At 34.1% G+C, this 26524-nt stretch overlaps 1 protein-coding gene across 3 annotated transcripts in view; it reads left to right on the top strand.

Annotated features, from left to right (window-relative positions):
- Positions 1-26524, top strand: part of LOC123558185 (E3 ubiquitin-protein ligase DZIP3-like) — a 72500-nt gene that overhangs the window by 2886 nt on the left and 43090 nt on the right. For 2 of the 3 annotated variants that reach the window (XM_053525662.1, XM_053525663.1), the window contains exons 1-3: positions 17865-18072; positions 24011-24091; positions 24735-24812. In XM_053525662.1, the coding sequence (XP_053381637.1) occupies positions 18018-18072; positions 24011-24091; positions 24735-24812 (214 nt within the window). In that variant the 5' untranslated portion in view covers positions 17865-18017. Of the gene's footprint in view, positions 1-13520; positions 13963-14954; positions 15027-16890; positions 18073-24010; positions 24092-24734; positions 24813-26524 lie in introns of those variants that run through there. The other variant, XM_053525664.1, reaches the window with a different exon arrangement.

Raw genomic sequence — 26524 nt, forward strand, 5'->3', positions numbered from 1 at the left:
GCAAAAGGGTATGTTATTATTTCAAAATGTCAGATCAGATATATATTGACTGGAAGGGCTGCAAAAGGGCTTATTTTCTTCAGTAAATTAGATCAGGTACTTTGTGGAAGAGCTGCAAAATATCGTGATTACTTTAACATATCAGGTTAGATATTGTTCAGCAAAATGGCATATTTACTTTAATATATCACATCAGATATTGTCTGGAATGTCTGCAATATGGCATATTTACTTTAATATATCAGATCAGATATGGTCTGGAATGGCTGCAATAGGGCATATTTACTTTAAATTATCAGATCAGATATTGTCTGGAATGGCTGCAATAGGGCATGTTTACTTTAATATATCAGATTTGATATTGTCAAGAATGGCTGCAATATGGGATATTAACTTAAATATATCAGATCAGATATTGTCCAGAAGGGCTGCAATATGGGATATTTACTTTAATATATCAGATCAGATATTGTCCGGAAGGGCTGCAATATGGCATATTTACTTTAATATATCAGATCAGATATTGTCCGGAAGGGCTGCAATATGGGATATTTACTTTAATATATCAGATCAGATATTGTCCGCAAGGATTGCAATATGGGATATTTACTTTAATATATCAGATCAGATATTGTCCGGAAGGGCTGCAATACGGGATATTTACTTTAATAGATCAGATCAGATATTGTCTGGAATGGCTGCAATAGGGCATGTTTACTTTATTATATCAGATTTGATATTGTCTGGAATGGCTGCAATATGGGATATTTACTTTAATATATCAGATCAGATATTGTCCAGAAGGGATGCAATATGGGATATTTACTTTAATATATCAGATCAGATATTGTCCGGAAGGGCTGCAATATGGGATATTTACTTTACTATATCAGATCAGATATTATCTGGAAGGCTGCAATACGGCATATTTACTTTGATATATCAGATTAGATATTGTCTGGAATGGCTGCAATAGGGCATGTTTACTTTAATATATCAGATTTGATATTGTCTGGAATGGCTGCAATATGGGATATTTACTTTAATATATCAGATCAGATATTGTCCGGAAGGGCTGCAATATGGGATAAAAAATATTTAATTTAATATATCACATCAGATATTGTCCGGATGGGCTGCAGTATGGCATATTTACTTTAATATATCACATCAGATATCGTCTGAAATGGCTGCAGTATGGTATATTTATTTCAATATATCAGATCAAATGTTGTCTAGAATGGCTGCAATATGACATAATATATACTTTAACATATCAAATCATATATTGTATGAAAGGGCTGCTAAAGGACATGTTAATATCAGATCAGATATTGTCTGGAATGGTTGCAATATGGCATATTTAGTTTAATATATCACATCAGATATTGTCTGGAAAAGCTGTAATAGGGCATGTTTACTTTAACAGATCAGATATTGTCCTGAAGGGCTGCAAAATGGCATGTTTACTTTAATATATTAGATCAGATATTGTCTGGAATGGCTGCAATATGGCATATTTACTGCATTATATCAGATTTGATATTGTCTGGAATGGCTGCAATATGGGATATTTACTTTATTATATCAGATTAGATATTGCCCGGAAGGGCTGCAATACGGCATATTAACTTTGATATGTCAGATCAGATATTGTCTGGAAGGGCTGCAAAAGGGTATGTTTATTTTGATACATCTGATCAGATATTGTCTGAAATGACTGCAATATGGTATATTTACTTCAATATTATCAGATCAGATGTTGTCTAGAATGGCTGCAATATGGCATATTTACTTTAACATATCAAATAAGATATTGTCTAAAAGGGCTGCTAAAGGGCATGTTTATTTCAATATAATATCATATCAGATATTGTCTGGAATGGTTGCAATATGGCATATTTACTTTACAGATATTGTCTGGACAAGCTGTAATAGGGCATGTTTACTTCGATATATCAGATCAGATATTGTCTTGAAGGGCTGCAAAAGAGCATATTTACTTTAATATATCAGATCAGATATTGTCTTGAACGGTTGCAATAGGACATGTTTGCTTCAATATAACAGATCACATATTGTCTGGAATGGCTGATTTTGGGCATGTTTACTTGAATATATACGGTCAGATATTGTTCGGAATGGCTGCAATAGGGCATTTTAAGTTTTATATATGAAATCAGATATTGTCTGGAAAGACTGCAATATGGCATACTTACTTTGAAATATCAGATCAGATCTTTTATGTAATGGCTGCAATACGACATGTTTTCTTCAATCAAGAATCAAACTATTGATAAAGTTTGTAACAAATTCTTATCTGGTCATCATGGAGTCAGTATAATGTCGTATTTAGCTTTGTTCCGTATTTATCAATGTAGAATTAGATAGTTTTTATGACATCTAAAGCTAAATAGGTCCCATTGTACGTAACGTTGAATTTGTTCCGTAATACCTTAATTGAATTAGGTCCATAGTAGACAACGTTTAATTATTTCCACTGTACGTAACAATGCATTAGTTCCAAAGTACACAACGTCGAGTTATTATAGAACTTTGCACGTTAAATAAGAATCATGGAATCTGACGTTGATTTGGTTTCACGGTACTAAACATTTGATGAAATCAATAGTATATAACGTTGAATTAGCAATCAAATAAGTTTCCGTTGTGTTTTAGTAATAATTTGAGATATCTCGTGCGCACGACATCTTATCTCCTGTTCTCGACATCGTATCTCGTGCGCACGACATTTAATTTCGAGCGTTTAACATCTCATCTCGTACACACGACATCTTATCTCGTGCGCACGACATGTATTTTCGAGTTCGTGACATCTTATCTCGAGCGCTGGACATCTTATCTCATGCATACTACATCTTATCTCGTGATCCTGACATCATATCTCGTGTGCTCGACATTTTATCTCGAGCGCACGACATCCTGTCTCATGCGCATGACACCTGTCTTGTGCGCACGACATTTAAGCATTTGGAAATTAGCATGGCACATTGGCCTACAAAGCTGGAATGTTTTCTATTGTCAGAAAACCACTCCAAAAATATAAAAATAAAAGTAATTGTTAAAACATAAAAAATAGCTGATTGCTATGGTGGCTGAATTGTGCCATTTTGTTACTTCGTTCTGTCACAGCGACCGTCGAATGTCACCCCACCGAACGTCGGTACAAAAAATTACAGAATGAAAGATTTTTTTTCGAATAATAAAATCGTCATAAAATTAATATCCCCAAGGCCCTCTATAATAATGTTTAACGTAGACGATATGTGTATTTCCTTTCATCAGAACATATAGAAAATGTACATCAATAATACTACATGTCAGTTCCATACCTGAATATGTTTCTACTTTTCTCCAACATGTCAGGAAATCTTATTGAGTGAAAGGGACCCATTTTAAATCTGAAATCGGGTGAAATCTTTATGTCTTGCTTATTGCATTGGGTTATGTACGCAAATCTAAAATGTATACAAGGAAACTAACAGATATATATATTTACATCCGCTTGGGAAAGATGAACACTTATTTAAACAATCGCTTACGGAAGTCAAACTTGCTATTCAACAACTTTTACTGGCTGGCCTTAACCACCCATCTTAAAGCGACTAACCTACACATTTTTATTGTGTGTATATATGTGTGTGTGTGTGTGTGTATGTGTTTGTGCGTGTGCGTCATTTTTTTTTTTAAATAAGTATCACCGAATGGCCAAATCTCGCCACGGGTCTGTATATTTACATGAAACTTAGTGGTAAATACATTACGCATCTACTAGCATAACTGATAGGCATTACGCATGCACAGCTGTACAGGTCATCATATATACTTAATCCGTAATTAGCTTTCAATGCTACCTAGATAATGTCTTTTACCATATATGAAATAATACTTCTCATTATTTATGAAAGAAAATGTTTTATAAGCAACAAAACATGGCATTTTGCTAGTATGTAAACTCTAGTATAAAGTTCATTTTACTTTACAATTTTGCTACATTAGGTATTATTTTGCTACATTACTCTACATCTTGTGATGTTTACAAGCTACTCGCTGAACATAATCCCGTTTTTTTAAATATAAATCGAGAAACCCTTATCGCAAGTTGTAGGCAAATACGTTCATTTTGGAATTACTAGAAAAAACAACGATTTCAACAGGATTTAATGAATACTACATTGTTATAACATAAAATGAGCGACATAAGAGAGAATACAGCTAAACCTATGTAAAGCCCACCTCTGAACAGAGACCACCTGGTTCTAAAAACCAAATGTTTTGTTTCCAATTTTAACATTTCCTGTGTATTTAACCTGAGAATAAAACGGCTTCCTTCCAACAAAGACCATATTTTGGCTCTCCCAAGGGAGGTCTTTATAGACAGGTTTGACTGTATAGGAAAAGTTTGATATTTTAAGATCTCACCCATGATGTATGGTTAGGACGCTTTAAACGTTAAATAGTTTGTACATGTAGACTCAATCACAATAAACATCTTAACATAATAGATGTGAAACTTTCTTTAAACAATGTTTACCACTACTTCCTTTCAGAGAATAATATATCGAAATACTGCGAAATCTGGTAAATAAGTGTATACGCTTATAATAATTTTATGGCCAGTTTTATGCACCTATTTTGATATGCGTTTATACTTAAGGTGGAATGTGCAAAATTTGAAGTTATTGGGTTTCGAAATTTTGATCAATATAAAATTCAGCATCTTCCTCATAGACTGTGTATTTTACTTTTATTGATTTTTTGTATCTTTTTTCTTTGTAAACCTTCAAAAACGACCACTGACGTCCATTTTTGATGAACCGCGATTTCACGTCCATCAGACATCTATTCATTCTACAAAAGTTTATTTACTTTTTTATGTCCCGCGGAACCGTGAAAACGTTGACTCCTTTCTGGCTCCCCATGTCCAGTGTTAGTAGTCGTTTATATTCCTGAGCTGTCTTCGAATTAGCGTCTTGGCGGTTAAGGCACAACCATGGGACGAAGGATCTCTGCGCTGGAAAATAACATCAAGGCGAATAACGACAAATAAATCGCGGGTAAAATACTTCCGGGTCGTGGCATCATCACCAGGTAAAAAGTCGTCTGGTGGAGGAAGCTAAAAACTATAACATATGATAAGCACCTTAGCAAAATAAATAAGGGCATAAAACTGCTCCTTTGGGTACACCATACCTCCGTAGGCTCCTAGAAAAAATACATGCTACTCATACAAAATATACGTGCTACTAAGTGCATCCGTCACGTGAATACAATATGACACTTATTACTTCCAGTATTTCTCAAATTAATTACTTACAAGTCTAAAGTTAAGGTATGAAAATGATAAGAAAAGATTATGATGAAAAATTATAGATAAGATGATAATAACTGCAGGTATTATTTCCAACCACCAATTTACAAAATGCAATGCAAATCAAACGTAGCAAAATAGCTGATATGAATGTAATATAAACTACGATACAACAAAACGGACATTGTCATGATTGTATAGATATGCTATAGACTGGGACAATAATTTCAAATTACAATTACATATCAAATACACGGTACTATACTTGCCAACACATACATTTATACATTACAATGCAATGCAGTACCGGCGTTTCATAACGTACAACGAAAAGATCGACATATATGTTTTATGACAAAAATAACTTTTTAATTATCACGTTATATATTTTCCACAACTTACACATTTGTACAACAGAGAAAAGTGGAAACTTCACAGGTCGCTCAACATGACAAAAACGAAAATGTTGCAGGCTCGGTTTGATTGAGCCTGTTCATGGACGGTAGTGGAAATGCATGCTACCGTCCGCCCTCTAGCCCCGGGTTGAGCAGAACTCAACATTTACACATGCTAAAAGTACAAAAAGCAATTTAGAGACATCCGCAGATGTATTCAAACGGCGGTGAACATGAAACCTTCAACGATACACGTGTTGCTGCGTGTAATTCCATGAATAGCGGCGTTTGATCCCCAGATAAAATAATGGGTTTGCCCCAAACGAGAAAACAATGGACAGAACTTAACAAACTTATACAGACGTAACATTTCAGATTCATCTTTCAAAATAAATAATTTACAAAAGTAAAAATATAATAAATTAGCCTGTCATACCAAAACAATAATGCAGTGAACCGTCGCGAAACCCCGCCCCGTCAGGTCGTTTTAAACGCACTTGAAAGAGAAAGGTGAATGAAATCATTGCACGGTTGTAAAAAACTCAAAATTTGTTTGTCTTTATCACAAAGACATAAAAATTCTTTTGAATTACGCACTTTTTTATCTGTGATAAGGGTAGAGTAATGTAATTCAGGGCAACGGTAATGCAGTGTCGATTTTTGTCTCATTTTCGTAAATTGAATATAATCTAAACATTAAAATCTGAGTTCTACATTAAAATGATTTCGTCGAAGTTTTAAAGAGTATTTTGATTTAATTGTACAAAGAAAAATTAAATAGTAGATTTATGAAAGAGGAGGTACTGAACAAATTCTTTATTACGCTTTTTTTTGTGATTTGGGGATATGGGTAGCGGAATGTAATTTTATGCGAAAATGAAATCGGTTACCCCATAACTTTATTCCATAAATCGATAGAAATGAAATTCTCATCATCATAATTTTTTTTCTCAAATTCAATCGTTTGGGTATTGGTATAATATTTCGGTTTCTCTCGAATGGCCAGATCTCATAATTGATTCTAGAGTTATGGCCCCTTAAAGGGCCAAAATTTGCTATGTTTTGCTTGTGACCAAGATAGGAACCACATTTTGCAACTTATTATAATAAAACTTGCACACAACTTGTTTTGGCATAGTATCTCTGTTCCTGACAAAAACTGGCCAGATTTCATCATTGGTTCCAGAGTTATGAACTCATAAAGGGCCAAAACACTTACTATTGGCGTTCGCAGCCATGAAGAGACTTCATTTATGATCTGATTTGATACAAACTTGCAAAATATCTTTAACAACAATATATCTTGGATTTCATGATGAATCCGGCAGATCCAATCATAGGGTGCGGAGTTACGGCCCCTGATTGACCACTGAAAGAACCAATATTTGTTAATTTCATCTTGTGAACACAATACAAGCGATATTTTAAATTCGATTTAAACCATACTTACGCACACCTGAAGTCACAATATATCTGATTTTCTTTCGACTAAATTCCGTCATGGGTTTTTTGAGTTACTGCACAAGAAATGGGGAAAATTTTCTATACATATAGAGGTTTCATTTATGCTTTGACTTGATACACTTGTGCAGAATGTTTATCTCGGTGATCTCTAGCCCATCTTGTGGGGTCAGAAACTAGGTCACCACGTCAAATCAAACGAAAAGCTTGTTAACACACTAGCGGCCACATTTATGACCCTATCTTCATGAACCTTGGTCAGAATGTTTATCTTGATCATTCCTAGGCCAAGTTTGAAACTGGGTCATATGGGGTCAAAGACTAAGTCAACCTCTCAAATCAAAGGAAGTACTTGTTAACATGATCCTATCTTCATGAAACTTGATCAGAGCATTTATCATGATAATTTCTATGCCAAGTTCTAAACTAGGTTATATGAGAACAAACTTCGTTGTTGTATGTTATATGGGGTTAAAATTTAAGTCACCCAGTAAAATGAAAGGAATAGCACTCCTGATGCCACATTTATGATCCTATCTACATGAAACTTGGTCAGAGTGTTCAACCGGATGATTTTAGGCCAACTTTGAAACTGAGTCATGTTGGGTTAAAAACTAGGTCACCCACTTAATCAAAGGAAATGCTTGTTAACACTCCAGAGGGCATATCTTTGACTTTATATTCATGAAACTTGGTAAAAATATTTATCTTGATTTTTTGCCAAGTCCAAAACTGGGCCATGTGGAGTCAAAAACTAGATCACAACTCCAAATCCAAAGAACAGACTGTTTACACTATAGTGGCCACAATTATGACGATTTCTTAATGAAACTTAGTCAGAAATTTTATCTTAATGATTCAAAGACCTAGTTTAGCAGGTGAGTAATGTAGGGTCATCATGACCCTCTTGTTTATTGCATATTACGTGTTTGAGCTGAAGTCCTTTTTCACAAAGTTCTAAGAATTCAGCATGTAGCTTTTTCTCCATTAAAGGGAAGAACGCCGTTCTACCGCTACCAATTTTTGGTTGCGGGTTTATCCCGCTACCAAATTTAAATGTATTTCTGACAATCATAGCATCTTTTTTTTATTCCGAATCACATCCAAAGGATGTTCATGTGCTACACAAAAAGCCCCATTCATGAACAATGCGGATGAATTATCAATGAACAAGCAGTTCTTATTAAACCTGTATCCACTCACACTGACCATTTAGATTATATGAGATCTATCAATGATAAGCTGGTAAGAACATTTGTCACCTGTATTCATGATAAACAAATATCACGGTGTAATGCCACTAATTACGTCTTGTTGCTGCATCTGATGTATGTTTACCTGTATTTGAATATACGTTGAGACAAAATTATGGTAAGGGCATTATATGCGCTTATTATCCCATACGGCCGTATGCGCTTAGTTTTAATATGCGCTGGTATTCGAATATGCACTTATGTACCAGAGTTTACAGTAGACATAATTGGAAAGAACTTCATCGTTTAAGTGTTTTACATATACACAGAAACTACTTGTAATTTAGCTTGCCCACATAGATTTACGTTTTGCAAATCGTGAGTTACAGATTACGGATCGCAAGTTCAATCAATCTATGTTGCAATGATACAGTTACTTGCAGAGAAGAGGACGCACTGGTACATCTAGGCACATTAGTTAGGGTAGCTGTGCACAATCAAATAAATGTTGGAAAAAGGCGGCAAACCAAAATAAACCAAACTTTATTATTGTGCGGAAATATGAATTATCCGTCCTTAATAAATGTCCTTTAAACGTTTTCTAATGGTTCGTTAAACTTTATGAATATGCATATCGGCACTTAAATATATCTAAATAATTATCAGCACTTATTAAAACAATCCCTTACGGAAGTTTACAATCCTAGATTTCAACAGCTCTGTAGTGCTTTATAATTTATAGACAATGAGCAATTAACGTTGACTATTTAACTAGATAGAAAATTGTTCCTTGCAAAACACGTACCATTATTTCCTTTTTATGATGATTCATGTCATTTGAAAAAAAATGTGCAGCAACCTTCTCATTTTAATAACACCATGTATGCAATTCTTATTGGCAGAATTTGATCACACAAACGTCTCACCTAACCCCTTCTTCTTGATAGTTTCGAAACATGCTCTTAAAATAATAATAATTCAGGTTCTGTTGTGTTGTTATGGTAACATATGTCAGATAACTACCTATTGGATGTGAAATCGCCCACAGTTTGGGCTTAACTTTTCAACACGTTCATTTCCACCAAGATTGAAATCACTGAATGAGATACCGGTATGTCTTCTCTCAATTCAAAATATGTCATAAAATTAATGTCTCTCAAGGGCCTCCATAACATCTGACTAGAGGATATATATTTTCCTTTCGTCAGAACATGTAGCAAAATCAACAGCATTTCTATAAATAAAAGCCAGTTTCATACTTGAATATAGTAGACGCAACTTGACCCCGATGGTTGACCTTTGCATTATAATACATAACGAGGCACAACCTATTATTGAAAAGGAGTGTACGTAAAACACGAGCTGCACGAGAAAAAAGGAAATATAAATTTGTGTAAATATAAATTAGTGTATTGGAAAGTTTTAACTGATCAAATGTAATTTTATATTCTTTGATACTGCACTGTAAACAAACTAATTCCATATAAATATATACGGCTACCCTAAGCACCCTGGATTTCTACAATGAAATAATCGATATGAATAATCAGCCTAAGGTCAACCATCGCGGTCAAGTTGCGACTACTATACTTGAATATCGGAAATATGAGCACTTGTTTAATTAAACAGTTGTTTACGGAAGTCAAACCACTTTAAATGTCTGACCGTAACGTTATCTGTTACAACAATGAAGTTGGTTAACTAGGTCACAATTAGCATATAAATTAACTAGATATGAAAGTGTCCTTACACAATGAGCTACTGTAATTACCTTTCTGAGAAAAATATATTGACATACTGACACAGTTGTAGAAAACTATATTGTTTTATAGTTTTACATCTAAATAGAAAATACTTGCTATTATGCCTGTCCGCTTAGCTCAAGTGGGAGAGCGCTGATCTACGTTTCGTTGGGTTGTTAGTGATGGATCATGGGTGGTTAGTTAGAGACAAGGGCGAGGTGCATTTTCTCCGAATCGACTTCAATCATTCTTTCTAATCTGCGTGGATCAGTTGACGGTTTCATAGAAGAGGTTAATACTTTTACAAAATCCAGGCACACAAGTTATTTTAAGAGTCCATCGTAACATAACTGAAATACTATTGAAAAACTGCGCTAAACCAATAAGCCAAAAAAAAAAACATTAAAAAAATATTATTGCACGAAAATGTGATTTATTTGTCCTTAATAACTAGCCTTTAAATGTTTTTCTAATGCTTCGTAATACTCAATGGACAATCTCGATTTAGATCTTACAGATCGGTACTTAGATATATCAACACAATTAGCAACACTTGTTGAAACAATCCCTTACGGAAGTTCGCCTCCTCTTGTAATCAACAGCATTAAGTGCTTTGTAGTTTAAATACTCAAGAAAAATATACATTTGAACGAAAATGTCATTTTAAATAGATATATTTTTCCTTACAATTTGAACTTTCTGCTGTAATTTCTTTTCTGAGGATATTTGGCATGAACCCTCTGGTTTAAAGACTTATATAGGTAAAAACTTTGAAAATCTTCTTGTCCAAACCACAAAGACTATGGCTTTGATATTTTGTAATGTAGCATCATTTAGTTGTTCTCTATCAAGTTTGTTCAAATTATCCCTCTAGGGTCAAATATAGCCCCGCCCCAGGGATCATATGGTTCATAAAGACTTATATAGGGAAAAACCTAGAATCTTCATGTCCATAACTTACATCATTCAAATTTGGACCACATGTATAGTTTTGAGTGGCAAGATGAACCTTGACATGTGAACTTTGAGTTGACCTTGATCTTGACCTAGTGACCTACTTTCCATTTCTCAAGTACAGCCTTCAAATTTGGACCACTGCAAGTTTGTGTTCCGAAAAAAACTTTGACCTTATTATTGACCTAGTGACCTACTTTCACATTTTGAAGGTACAGCTTCAAATTTGGACCACATGCATAGTTTTTTGTTCCAAAATAAAATTTACCTTGATTTTGACCTAGTTGACCTACTTTCACATTTCTCAAGCTACAGCCTCCAAATTTGAACCTGGTGCATATTTTTGTGTTCTGAATTGAAATTTTACATTGATTTTTACCTATTACCTGCTTTCACATTTCTCAAGCCACAGCTTTCAAATTTGGACCACATACACATTGTTCTGTACCGAAATGAAATTTGACCTTGATTTTGACCTTGAGCTAGCCTTGAAATTTGGAACATTCGAAAATGGCTCAGTGGATGGCGCCAAGATCACTATGTAATCTCTTGTTAGGTTAATAGGTTAAAGGTCAAGGTCAGATTAAACCAGAATGGTAGAACTTTAATTTACAGTGAGCATATAATTTGTGTTCCTGTGCAATTACTGAATGCATCAAGGGGCCATTTCGTGTTCGACGAGCTCTTGTTCGTGAGTTATGCTCCTTTTACTTTGAATTAAAGGTTAATTTTGATGCATTTTCACAATATCGAAAGTTATTACAAAATAGATTTTATTCAACATTACACAAGATGCATCACTCTTGCACTAACATTTCATGAATTATGCCCCTTTTTTGCTTAGAATTATACTAAATAATATTTAATGTTTTGATACACTTGATCCTAATCTCTCTTATTATTTAATATTTTGGACAAAGACTCAAGCTAATATCCAATATTTCATCCACGTTGCAGTCATTAAACACTTCAGTGACAGCTCCAAATTCATCATCTATGCCCAGTTTCACTATCCAGCATCGAAATAGTCGAGCGCGCTGTCTCCTGTGACAGCTCTTGTTCTATTCTATCTATAGTATATAAATCTTGGTCAAAATGTTTGTTATCATACAGTCTTGGACAAAATCGAATCTGAGTCAAATTGGGTCAAAATGTTATTACTAGATCAGATCAAATGAAAAACTTGTATAAACTCTACAGACCATATTTTTACTCCACTCTTCCGGAAACTTTGTTAGGTAGGGTCAAAATTAGGTCAATACGTCAAATCAAAGAGAAATGCTTGTTTACATTTGAGAGCAATTTTTTGGGACAATCTTACTGAGAATTGGTCAGAATATATGTCTTCATGAAATCACTAGTTCAAACGTATTCATATTTCACTGTTATGGATGGTTACTCAGGTGAGCGGTCTAGGGCCATCTTGGCCATCTTGTTTATCTCTTACTTTCTCAGTAACATGAAAATGAATTGTTATCAAAATACCTGTTCATTAATTAATAGATGTTATCATAATTGCAATCAACAATTGTAGAATCTAAGCATTGTGCGTATTAACATAATTATTGAGTATATAGCACATTATTACATACACGTTTCTATTCCCCGTTAAGTTACACTGGCACCGGAAACGTCAATATTTTTCCATATACTGACGCCTGAATTTCATATCGGGTGCGTAACGTAATTCAGTGTCTGTTCTTGCACTATTTTTCTCTATTTAGTTCAGCATTGTCAATCCTTTTCAGGCTATTGAACAAATTTATGATATTTACATTATATTTATACGTGTAGATGTGTATGTAATAAAAAGGTTATTATCTTTGCATCGGGAAATATGCACTCGTTCTTCAGCGGAGGAATATTGCGCTCCTAAAGTCGCGCAGTATTTCCGCTGAGAACTAAGTTTTATACTGTAGTTCAAATAATCAGGGAATTTTATATTGAATGGAAATAGTCATTCACTTGCTTTATTTATTAATGAGGAAACAAAATATCTTAAAAACATCACATCTTACTAATATCATAATAACTTGCTCAATGTATGAGCATATTAAGTTGCAAAATCAATGTGTAATAATAACAACCTGCAAAGATCAATGTGTAAACATAATACCTAGCACATTTAATGTGGAAAGATAATATCTTTCAAATATCAATGTATAAAAGTAATAACTTGAAAATATTAATGTGTAAACATAAAAGTTTGCAAATATCATTTTGTAAACATCATAACTTACAATATGCAAATATCAATATGTTAACATAAAAGCTTCAAAATATCAATGTGTAGACATAATAGCTTGCAAATATCAATGTGTAAAATAGAAGACTTACAAATATCTGCGCATAAGCATAATTACATTATCTATCAATATATAATCGTAATAGTTTACAAGCATTTTTTGTTAATTATTCGCACAACGTATGCTTATATCCACAGGTTTGATGCAACAACTGATTCATTTGATGAGATGTCAATTTAGAGAAATTTGAATATGGCAACAGCACAAGCCTCTCAAAATCGAGTTTACCTCTTCCGACTCCAAACATTGATTATAGATGGCGGAACTACAGTCGTCAGAAATATATTTGATCACAAGAGCGCAACTGTTCCTCTAAATATTATTCTTAATAATGAAAAGGGAAAAATAAATCGCCTAAGAGCAAGTAAAACAATAACTCAGACACAATATGATTTGCTGTACCCACAGAGCGGCCAGTCCCCAACTACAGCTGACTTTGATCTCACTCTTGTCATTTGTTTGCTACGGAACCTGAAATGTTGCGGTTTAAATAAACACTTTGCTTGGAACGTGATACCACAGCCAGGAGATATTTCACTTGAAGCAGACATATGTCGATTGAGAATGTTTAGAAATGAAGTAAGTCTAACTTTCATTACCTTGCCAATGAAAGAAATAAAATATATATGGAGATTCTTTGGAAGCACAGAATACGGTTCAGTTTAGTGTGTCCATGAGAGGTAATGAGAAGTGCAAGACCTCTCACGATCCCTAGCACCGGCATGAGCGGAACTCTATTACCCAGATATTGAATGAACGTCATGATACCAAAGGACAGGAAATTTCCAACACTGAAACATTTCAAAAATTATATTCAGACTTATTATACCTCACGTAAATACCCCAGTAAATGCAAATCCCATATAGGTGTATCTTGAATATTATAGCATGTTCACAAGCTATTTAGTTTATACTAATTTGTTTTAGCTCGATTGTAATAAAGCTTCAAGCTTATTGGAACCACTCTCGAGTCCGCTTCCTGGAAAACCAGTACTTGTGTCATTATTATTTAAAATATCATGCGAAATATTTTTAGTTCTTTTGTGGTTTTCTGTTCATTGACATGATATTCCATGTGCATAAGTGCTATGTTGTTTTACTGCGCATGTAATATCAATTTTCATATATCCCGTTGACTCTTTCATTTTCGAATTGAGTTGCATAATACAACGATCAATTGATATTGATATTAATAGCGTAAGTCTAATGATATGGAGATTTTCAAAATGTCAGACAAAACAGACTCAAAGTAAAAAGCTCTTACTGCAAATTTGTCTCAATGTCGAAGATGACTTACTGAATACTCTACCTCTGATATATCTATATTCTATTGGATTTAATAATCTATTTTTGTTGATTAGTTCATTACCTTAATATTTATGTAAACTTTCTGTAGTGACAAGACTGTTGAATAGACGAGAATTGTTGTCCTACTGTTGTTCTACCTCTTGTTCAAATAGTATTTTAAACGTCAGTTTGTAAGACATCTCAATGACATAAAATGTTCATCTTAGTAAGTTAGAACAGTGATGTAACACTAAAATATAGAACAGATATTTGTCTTCTTCTAGATATCACACATATCATCGACAACGGGGATTCAGTTGGCAATGTTTAAACAAAAATGGACGGAGATAGAGCAGGTAACTGTAGGAATATATATTACATCTCATTTCTCAAAAGAGCAAAAGTAGGAGAAAATTTACGAATGAAAATTTAGGTGACTTTAGTCATTAGAAAGCTTTATGCAATATATCCTCTGGCATTAGACCAGAAACAAAATGCGTTTTGTCAGTGCTGGTCTTTTATGAATTTTAATTCTGTCTGTTTGATTGTTTGTTTGTTTGTTTGTTTGTTTTGGGCTTAACGCCGTTTTTTAACAGTATTTCAGTCATGTAGCGGCGGACAGTGAACCTAACCAGTGTTCCTAGATTCTGTACCAGTACAAACCTGTTCTCTGCAAGTAACTGCCAACTTCCCCACATGAATTATCAGAGGTGAAGGACGAATGATTTCAGACACAATGTCTTTTATCAAATCGTCACAGAGAACATACGCCCCGTCCAGGGATCGAACTGGCGGCCCCACGATCCGTAGACCTACGCTCTCCCTACTGAGGTAAACGAGCGGAATTTCAATCTAAAAGTCAAGTTGATAAAAACAGCGAATATATTGCTTAATCTATAGGGGTTGAATTGAAGATTTACTGGCACGGTGAATAAAGATCAACTGTTATATAATGCATTTATGAGGAAATAATTTTTAAACTTGTTATGTGTCTAGAGATCTTTTAATAAGTTTGTATATACGTATAACCTCTTGCACAAACTAAATCAATGGCAAAGTTAAACGAAGAAAACAAGATTTTCTAGACCTTGATTTAGTAAAAAATGCCTTATTTCTTTATGATTTCTACTTAGCTTCTTCACCAGATCGAACTATTAGGTACGAATTTATGTGTTCTTCATTTACTTCACATCCATCTGATTTTGGGCACGTAGGAGAGAAGAGAACTAACTATAGAAATGAATGAGAGGAAAAGCGACATACATTTACAACATCTATGTTTCGATTATGATTTTAATTATTCAACTTTTTACACCTAACCTTTATGTGTTCGGAACATAAATCAAATTGTCTTTTTGGCGAAATTGAGAACAATTATTTTTTTTTACCAATTGTTGGAATTATGTTGAAAGTATATTTGAATATAAATGTGAATACATTGTGTCAAGATTGGATCTAATTTTGTAGGAAACCTCATAATCAGAATCTCTACAAGTTTTATTCAGTATTAGATTTTTTTTCACTTGTTTAGTTTCTACTATTCTACATTGATAATGCTTTTTGGTGACTTCTTTGAATACAATTCCTGGCTAAAACGTGATCTAAACTGCCACAACACGTGTTGGTTGATAAATGTTGATTACTGATTCTGAAATTATTTCGAACGACGCCATTCTTTCTATTGCAGTGAGATTGTGCACGTACACTATCGCATAAAGGGTTTCCGTTTATGTTATTGCACCATGCTGTTGTTTAAAGTTTAAACGAAAAGATACGTTTAATTCTTTCTAAACAAAATACATGTATATGTGTATATATTAAATTGAAATATTTTATTGCACATAACGTTTTAAAAGTAGCCATAAAAGATGATCTTTTGATAAAGCGTTATAATGTTCTGCATTGCTTTGAATGCTTATAAAGCGATGGTATGTGTCATGTAAGGCATATTCTTATTAACTATATAGCAGTTATTTGCTCTTGGTTTATTAATTTACCGTCATGCTACTTATTTGAGCGTTTGTTCTATATATTGCATACCAAACTTTATGATAGATGTTTAAGTGTGGTGCAAAGTTAAGACGCTGTGCCCTTGACCTTGTCATCAAGAGCATTGATATTCAAATAAGCGCTACTGGGTCACCATGGCCCTCTTACATATCTTATGCACCCTTTCCAATAATCTGCCATAGCTTAAACCCAATCATTATTTTACTGTAGGTACTCAATCGACTGAATCTCCTAAATCCTGTTCAAAACCTGCAACAGTTAATTCATGAATACAAGTACAGTCCTCTTGATCCAATAGCTGAGAAAAAGTTACAACAAGAAATACAAAAGTGGCAAAACATGGAAAAAGGCTTAGAAACTGAAATACATCTTGTAAAGAAAGACGTCTTAGATATAACAAAGGAAGTTGGAAACGTTAACCAAAAACTTGACAATGTGAAGAAAGATGTAACAAAAGAGGTTGGCAAAGTAAAAGAAGATGTTGACGAAGTGAAGAAAGACGCAGCAAGAGAGGTTGGCAAAGTAAAAGAAGATGTTGACAAAGTGAAAAAAGATGTAGCAAAAGAGGTCGGCAAAGTAAAAGAAGATGTTGAAGAAGTGAAGAAAGACGTAGCAAAAGAGGTTTGCAAAGTTAAAGAAGATGTTGACGAAGTAAAGAAAGACGTAGCAAAAGAGGTTGACAAAGTAAAAGAAGATGTTGAAGAAGTAAAGAAAGACGTAGCAAAAGAGGTTTGCAAAGTAAAAGAAGATGTTGACGTAGCAAAGAAAGACGTAGCAAAAGAAGTTGGCAAAGTAAAAGAAGATGTTGAAGAAGTAAAGAAAGACGTAGCAAAAGAGGTTGGCAAAGTAAAAGAAGATGTTGACGAAGTAAAGAAAGACGTAGCAACAGAAGTTTGCAAAGTTAAAGAAAATGTTGAAGAAGTAAAGAAAGACGTAGCAAAAAAGGTTGGCAAAGTAAAAGAAGATGTTGACGAAGTAAAGAAAGACGTAGAAAAAGAATTTGGCAAAGTAAAGGAAGATGTTGACGTAGTGAAGACAGACGTAGCAAAAGAAGTTGGCAAAGTAAAAGAAGATGTTGACGAAGTGAAGAAAGACGCAGCAAAAAAGGTTGGCAAAGTAGCAAAAGAGGTTGGTAAAGTAAAAAAGAATGTTGACGAACTGAAGAAAGACGTAGGAAAAACGGTTTGCAAAGTAGCAAAAGAGGTTGGCAAAGTAAAAGACGATGTTGACGTAGTGAAGAAAGACGTACGAAAAAAGGTTGGCAAAGTAGCAAAAGAGGTTGACAAAGTAAAAGAAAAGAAGATGTTGACGCAGTGAAGGAAAGTGTTACACACAATATGAAGGCTGTAAAACAAAGGATTGCTCAACTAGAAATAGAAAAGAAATCTCAAGGTAAGGAATTATTTTAGTAGTTTTATTTTTAAAATTTTACTTCCAAACATCTTGCAATGTAGAGGTTATTTTGTTTGCTCTTTAACGCATTCAAGTCGCCATATCTTATATTGACAAGGCATTTATTATACTACTTTTTCTATAAAAGAAATAAAAAATTCTGGCATGAATAGCTTTTAGTTTTTTACAGTCGTTAATTGGTTACACACATACAGTGTAACCTGTCTTTAGCAGCCAGCCAAGGGAAGCAGACAATTTGGCCGCTTAAGCGAGATGACCGCTAATCGGAGGTCAGCCAGTATATGTATTTTTCAGACTTCTGACCAGTTTAGCCTGTCGGTCAATTTCTTTTTCTGTTTTCTGATATTATTTTACCAGCATACATTGACGTGCATTTGCCATTGCAATACGAATGGTCTTCTTAGCGATCTAAAACTCCGGCGTTATCTTTTTTTTTTACAAGAAAAATTGTTACAGACAATTATCCAATTTCAAAGCAGGTTTGTTTTCAATTTACGCCATTTTGGTAAGGGAAGCTACTCTCCGCACTTACTGTCTACGCTAAAATCTAAGATTGCCGTTACGTTCCGCAAAAGATCGAGTGGATTATATTTCGTTTAAATATAATAAATTTCGTATAACGTATCTAAACGTATATTGATGAAAGAAATATAAAATAAAATCACAAATATTATGCTACTTATTAGATATCGAGTATTATCATAAACCGAAATCAAACTGTGAACATTAAAATTGACACGAGGTGACACGCTAATTGCCGATAATTACTGGCCACTTGATCGTAACAAAAAGGGGTTCTTATCTTATATTGACAAGGCATTAATTACAGTACTTTTTCTATAAAAGAAATAAAAAATTCTGGCATGAATAGCCTTTAGTTTTTTACAGTCGTTAATTGGTTACACACATAGAAAAATTGATTTATAAATGTGAAAAAGCCTCTTTGCACACTAGTACTAATGAACATTGCGATATCATACGCCGCCTTAACACTAATGTTACGTAGCACACAGTCAGCCAGGTGACAGTTGTTAAATATAATTTGTGTTTAAATGTTAAAATCGGGATCTTTCTTGTGAATTTTAACGTATTTTTTTCTTGTGAAGAAAAGCCAGTTAGTTAACTTTTGGCCATTAACTTTCGGAATTTGACCACAGCAAAATTCACTGTTATACAGTAGAAAATTATGCAAAATAAGCCTTTACACTACAGTACTGCTAAATGCCTATAGTTCAGTATCACGCTTATAGATCACACACACACAATTCTGAGCAATGTGTTACGATTTTAACGATAATTTCTGTATAATTTGTAGTCATCGAAAATAATTGTTTTTACAAGGTTGATATATCGATTAACTAACTTTTGAAAATATATTATGTAGCAAAGTCTACCTAATGCCATTTCTTTAAATATAACCGATTTCATTCCTACAATGTAAGAATATGTGACAAATATCACAGACATATCGGGTCAGGATACCTCAACCACCCCACTGTCCTCCGCCCCTTTTAAAGATTAGCATTGTAACACGTACTGCACGTAGGTAGCGATGATAAAACGATTCCTTTACAAGTTCAACGTGTTTTGACAATGCATTCTTACATACCCGACGGAGATTTCCGGTATTTTTACCGGTGCTGGATTATAAGATTCTTTAACTTGTTGTAGTTGCAGATGGGAATTTCCGGCCTCGAGGGTAACTGTTTAGGCGGTAACGAGGTTTCTACCGAGTTACCGCCTAAACAGTTACCCGAGAGCCGGATATTTCCATCTGCACCTATAACCAGTAACAGAATCTTTTTCTTGCATACCGATATCAAGATATAATAATAAAAATAAAATCAGTTGAACGGCTTTCTGTTTAGAACTATTTCTTGCAGCAGTGTATTTAAACAAAGCGCTGGAAATCAACGTCCGTAAACAGGAAAGACGTCATGACGTTTCAAAGACAAATAACAATGTTTAGTTCCGGTTTTGTTTTATCAGTTCCAGCGTAACGTTATGAATTTTTGATAAAATAACGTGTTTTGAATCGAGACATATACTAACAGGAACAAAGAGGAACTGTCAAGGTATTGGATTTTTATTCCGTTTTTCGAAATAAAATATAAATAACTACATAAATCTTCTACATATATGTAGTTCGTAATACGTCATTTAAAGCACGAGAGTCATCTTACACCCCGGGGTGTAAGATGGATTTTTCCAGCACCGGTACAAATACCGGAAATCCCCGTCTGGTATGCAAGAAAAATCCTTCTTGCCTACCTAGCGGGGAAAGTATACATTTATCCGAGCACGCGCCGGGGATAGATATTCCTGTCTTTCCCTAGGGAAAACCCTTTAAAATAGCGTGCACTAAGGTGACGTCATAAACTTTATAAATAATGTCAGGAAATACCAAAAACCTATTTGTCTCCACGATCTATTTTGAACATGATAGGCAAGAAAAATGATCTAACATGTCTGCCTGTGTAAGACAGCTGTTTTCCCTACCCTCGGGACAGCTAACGCTCGGTTTTCCATTCCACACTGTTCCTCGGGCAGGGAAAACCCCGTCTTACACAGGCAGGCATGTAAGATCCTTATAATCTCACGCCCCGGGATGTAAGATTACTCTCTTGCTTTAAATAACGTATTACGAACTACATATATGTAGAAGAGTTATGTAGTTATTTATATTTTTTTTCGAAAAAAAACGGAATAAAAATCCAATACCTTGACAATTCCTCTTTGTTCCTGATAGTATATTTTTCGATTCAAAACCGGAACTAAACATTGTTTTCTTTGAAACGTCATGACGTCTTTCCTGTTTACGGACGTTGGTTTCCCGCGCTTTGTTTAAATACGCTGCTATAAGAAATAGTTCTGAAAAGAAAGCCGTTCGACTGATTTTATTTTTATTATTATATCTTGATATCGGTATGCAAGAAAAAGATTATGTCACTAGTTATAGGTGCAGATGGGAATATCCGGCTCTCGGAACATTATAGTCTCCTAAAATAAGGGAACATGGAACTGTGAAACCGCCACTGGAAACACTTTCATGCGCTGGAGCCCCCGCCTTATATCCTGCGTGTCATTAACCGGGTACAAGAATTAATAGGCTTATGGGTATACTTATAACGGATCATCACATCCTATGAGTTCAATTTTGATACAAATTTCGATATCCGCAGTAGAAAGCAGGGATTAATCCGCTGGAATGAGAAAGTATTTGAATAAACAAATGATTGAAATCAATAAATTTGTAATGCAATTTTTTCTTTAGGTAGGGTGTGGGAATAACAGGCTTATAATCCATTGTATGGATTAATAACTCCCCCTTCAAATCTACAAGAAATGACACAGCAATGATTGTACATTGTGTGCTTTCAATATGGAAAAACATAAAAGGAGCAATTTCAGAACAAAAATTGTGCAACTTTCAGTTTAATACAGAGTACAGAAATTCCTTTACTGTAACAGCATATTCTATGTTGACAATATTATTTTAGGCTTTTAAATATACCGTCATCCAGTCACGCAGCCACGAAGGAAAATGTACATTATGGTGTTCATGAGTGAGATATATTTCAATTTTACACCGAAACAAACAAATTTTCTATTCATTAACCGAATTAAATCCAGTTTAACAGCGCAACGCCACATGCATCGCATCAGGACGTCATAATGTCATGACGTCAGGATAGCTTTGTAGGTAAACTGTAAATAGTTCAATTACATTTCCTGCTTTCTTTTACATTTCATTATAATATAGAATGTAAATATTTATGATCCTGTTATTATAATTATATTTCTGTACCTTTAATGAAGAAAACTTTGCAAGGACTTTTCTATCATTTATAATCCATATCATGTCGCATTCAAGTGTAGTTCCATACCAGTAAAAAACAAAATTGATATTTTCACTGTTTGAAACAGTGAACATAACAATTTTATTTCACTGATAAATTTCAGTATTTCACTGAAGAACATAAAGTAAAACTTCTTATTGAAAAAAGCAACATCACTCATCATCTGATCATATTGTAGGCTATCCCTTTGTTTATAAACATATGCCTCAGATATTGTCTGACAAATTAGCCAACTTTCGAATGTCCCTATGTTTGGAATCGGGGCAAATAAAATGTCAATATAGAAACATATTGACGGCGGTTACCGCCAAAATTAGTAAGTCAGTCAGTGCAGTGCATATCAACGCCGTCTAATTTAAAATCCCATCCCGTCCAATATATTTGCATTCAACGCATTGTATTTTGAAAACATTTAATACAAAACTTCATTCAATTTATTTAAACATGGAACGATGCATTGAAAAACGTGTTGCGATTTACCGTACCAACAAAACATGATACAATGCAGCTCAATGTGAAGCCGTTTAACACAACATGAGTACGTGCAGTGTAAAATGAAATGATTTATTAAAATTTGACGCCGTCTAATGCATATTAAAACCACTTTGCAAAATTAAGAGCGGCGTGTAAAAATTGATGACATGCAGTCCAATGTGAAGACATGAGTTCGTGCAGTGTAAAGTACCATTCATTGAAAATAAAAGCAATATGCCTCCCTGTTAAAGTCACGGACCGTGTTATTCAGCTAGAAACTAGAAAATTAAACTGTATTTGATCTCATTTCTCCGTCCGTTTGGGATACATTTTTCACAGAAAGTAAGTCTAAGGAATAAAAAAGCTTCTTTAAGGTTATTCAATCAACTTTGAAATGGTCTTTCTCCTAATGTAGTGGCGATATAGGGCGGGGATTTGAGCCTATTTATTACAAAATATTTACATTTGCCATATTCTTTTCCATTGAAAATTATGGCTTTCATTTCGTATGAACAACAAAAGGAAAGGCGCGAAAGTTACGTCAACGCTGCTTAGTGATCACGGCCTGCCTGCGTATATTCAAGGAGATCGTTCCTTAGATAACGTCGCAGTTGTTCCATCTGGTAAACAGAATGGCTGGGAAGCGATTCTAAATGTTAAATGCAACACAATATAGGCATTAGGCAAATCATAAAATATATCCTTGCATACCAAATGGGGATTTCTGGAAAACTCCACCTTACACACCATAGCCTCGGGCTGTAAGACAACTCTTATGCTGCAAATGACGTATTACGAACAAATATGTAGAAGATTTATATAGTTATTCATATTTCATTAAAAAAAAAAAAAAATCCACTACCTTACCAGTTCCTGGTAGGATATTTTCTAGATTAATAAAAAAAAAAAACAAGGAAAAAAAAAACAAGAAAAACGTTATTTTATCAACAATTTACAAATTTACGCTGCAACCGGAAGCAAAAATTGTTATTTGTTTTTTAATGTATTTCCTGCTTAAATACACTTCAATAAGAGATAGTTCTCAAAAGAAATTCGTTCGATTGATTTAAGTTATTATTTCTTGAATATGGTATGCAAGAAAAAGATTCTGTCACAAGCTGTAGCTGCAAATCGGAATATCCGGCTCCTGGGTACAAATGTAACTTTGTACGCGGCAACTCGGCAGAGAATCATTACCGCCTAAACAGGTAGTCTCGAGGCCGGAAATTCCAATCTGCACCTACAACTAGTGAACGAATCTTATAATCATGTTTATAAATAGAAAGGAAATATAATCTAAATATAAGGAATGAAACATTCTTTCACTGTTCATGCGAAATGAACGACAGAGTAGGATAAGCAAATTGGTAAATAGCTAACGCAATTCATAATTTGCCGATCATATTCTGTCGTTCATTTCGCAGGTACACCGTAAAATATGTTTCATTTCTTAAATATAATTTTTCATGAAGCATTTTGCGAAATTTTGAATTTTGTTTACGTCTGATTTATTGAATGTTTCCTTCAAATATGTTTCACTTACTGTCTTATGAAACCCTTTGTACTATACATGTTCGTTCCAGGAATATCAAAGCGAGAAAGGAAACCAAATGCATTAAGAAGAATTTTAAACAAATTACCATTCATGCGCAGACAAAAGAAAGGTATTATTAGTTATAAAACTTCAAGATATACCTGAATTTACATATTTATATATTTTCCATTATTTGCTAATAAGTGTCAAGTCCCGTAACTGCAAGACCAAAGTATTTGTTTGAGTCAACTGTTTACAGGCATAACTTAGTCCATAGCTCCAGCCGCGCTTTGTTAAATGCTGTCAAATTTCCACATGAATCAAAGGTAGAGAGTAAGTAAACAGCCTGTCCAAACAGGTATCTGCTATTAAGTTTTGTAGACACGAGTTTGTTTTAATTTGGGTTAAAAGGGCCATTTATTGGCGATATGAATTCATGGATTTTAACTAATGAAGACAACAAGAGTAGGAATTATATATGTAATCATTTTTGATTAAATTTCATGAATTGATGCGCAAAATTACTTCCCGTGAATATTAACATTTCGCATTATATACTAGTAGTCGAATATGTACTACTGTCCATAGTGTTTCTCTATGAACAGTAATGTAGTTCTTAGAGTAAATAATAACCTTGATGATTCCGACCGTCAGATGAACAATTCAAACATTATCCTAATTCAAATTGTCTTTGCCTCTTAACTAGCTAACTAATATTATTTCTTTGCTGTCATGTAAATCAAACTGGGTTACCATGATTTTATTTATTTCAGAAGAAACAGAGACAAGCGGTATAGAATATGTACAACACTCGGCTGAAGAGGAAGATGACCATATTCAGACGAAAAAACGTAAGTAGAGGTTAGAGACCACCAATTGTTTTCCCATAGACTTACATTGTAACATTATGGCGTGTACGGCCTTCCATACATCGAAACATGTATATCTAATTACAAGTTTTTCAAGAACTATCTTAGTTCTACCAAAATATCGGACGAAAAGCATATGAATAGTGATACTTTATTTAAGTAATTTTCGTGTGAATGAGATGACCCCCTGTTTACATCATTGACGTGGCGGGAGAAATTCATTTGATACAACTTTTTTTCAATACACATAAAATGTAACAAATTTTGTCAAAATGTATAATAAAATACTGTAAATGCAGTGAAAACATATCAATTTTGAAAAAATAATCACTTCCTGGGTTTGTTTACATGACTGACCAATCAGAACGCACAGACGTTACCTTATTCCCAGGTATACACTTACCTCATTCCCAGTAAGTTCCCTGTACTTTTTTGAATTGGTGGTCTCTGACCTATAGATCAATGTTTCGTATCACGTTTTCCAATTTTACAGTGATATTGTGAAACATGACCCAATACCAAATATCTTACAAAGTTTCATCAAGAAATGTTTTTGTTTTAAGAAAGATATGGACAGTTTTACTGAGGTCACCCCCTGTCGATTTATATGCCCAGACTCAGTCCCTGTCGTCGTCAGATTGCATTTTTTCGCGAAAATTTCAGTTATCTGCATTTGATTTGACTTGGAAGCTGAAATACGATTCATTCCGTAAAAAAATAGAAATAAGGTCTAATAATTTTGATCATTCTCTAACACTACAGAGATAAAAATGACCCTTTTTGGCCCAAAAGCTCAGATAAAAAAGGGCACACCTGTTAAAAAAAGAGGCCACAATTTAAAAAAAAATCAAATTTCACGCTTATTTTGCACGAAAACGTCTTTCTACATCATTTACGACAGATTTGTGGCATTTACATTACCTGTGATGGCTTTTCCGACGAAAGTCATGTTTTTAGCTCTATTATAGGTTAGAGACCACCAATTGTTTTCCCATAGACTTACATTGTAACATTATGGCGTGTACGGCCTTCCATACATCGAAACATGTATATCTAATTACAAGTTTTTCAAGAACTATCTTAGTTCTACCAAAATATCGGACGAAAAACATATGAATAGTGATACTTTATTTAAGTAATTTTCGTGTGAATGAGATGACCCCCTGTTTACATCATTGACGTGGCGGAGAAATTCATTTGATACAACTTTTTTTCAATACACATAAAATGTAACAAATTTTGTCAAAATGTTATAATAAATACTGTAAATGCAGTGAAAACATATCAATTTTGAAAAAATTTAAACACTTCCTGGGTTTGTTTACATGACTGACCAATCAGAACGCACAGACGTTACCTTATTCCCAGGTATACACTTACCTCATTCCCAGTATGTTCCCTGTACTTTTTTGAATTGGTGGGCTCTGACCTATAGATCAATGTTTCGTATCACGTTTTCCAATTTTTACAGTGATATTGTGAAACATGACCCAATACCAAATATCTTACAAAGTTTCATCAAGAAATGTTTAGTTTTAAGAAAGATATGGACAGTTTACTGAGCCACCCCCTGTCGATTTATATGCCAGACTCAGTCCCTGTCGTCGTCAGATTGCATTTTTTCGCGAAAATTTCAGTTATCTGCATTTGATTTGACTTGGAAGCTGAAATAAAGATTCATTCCGTAAAAAAAG

The sequence above is a fragment of the Mercenaria mercenaria genome, chromosome 15 (assembly GCF_021730395.1).
Source record: "Mercenaria mercenaria strain notata chromosome 15, MADL_Memer_1, whole genome shotgun sequence".
NCBI lineage: Eukaryota > Metazoa > Mollusca > Bivalvia > Venerida > Veneridae > Mercenaria > Mercenaria mercenaria.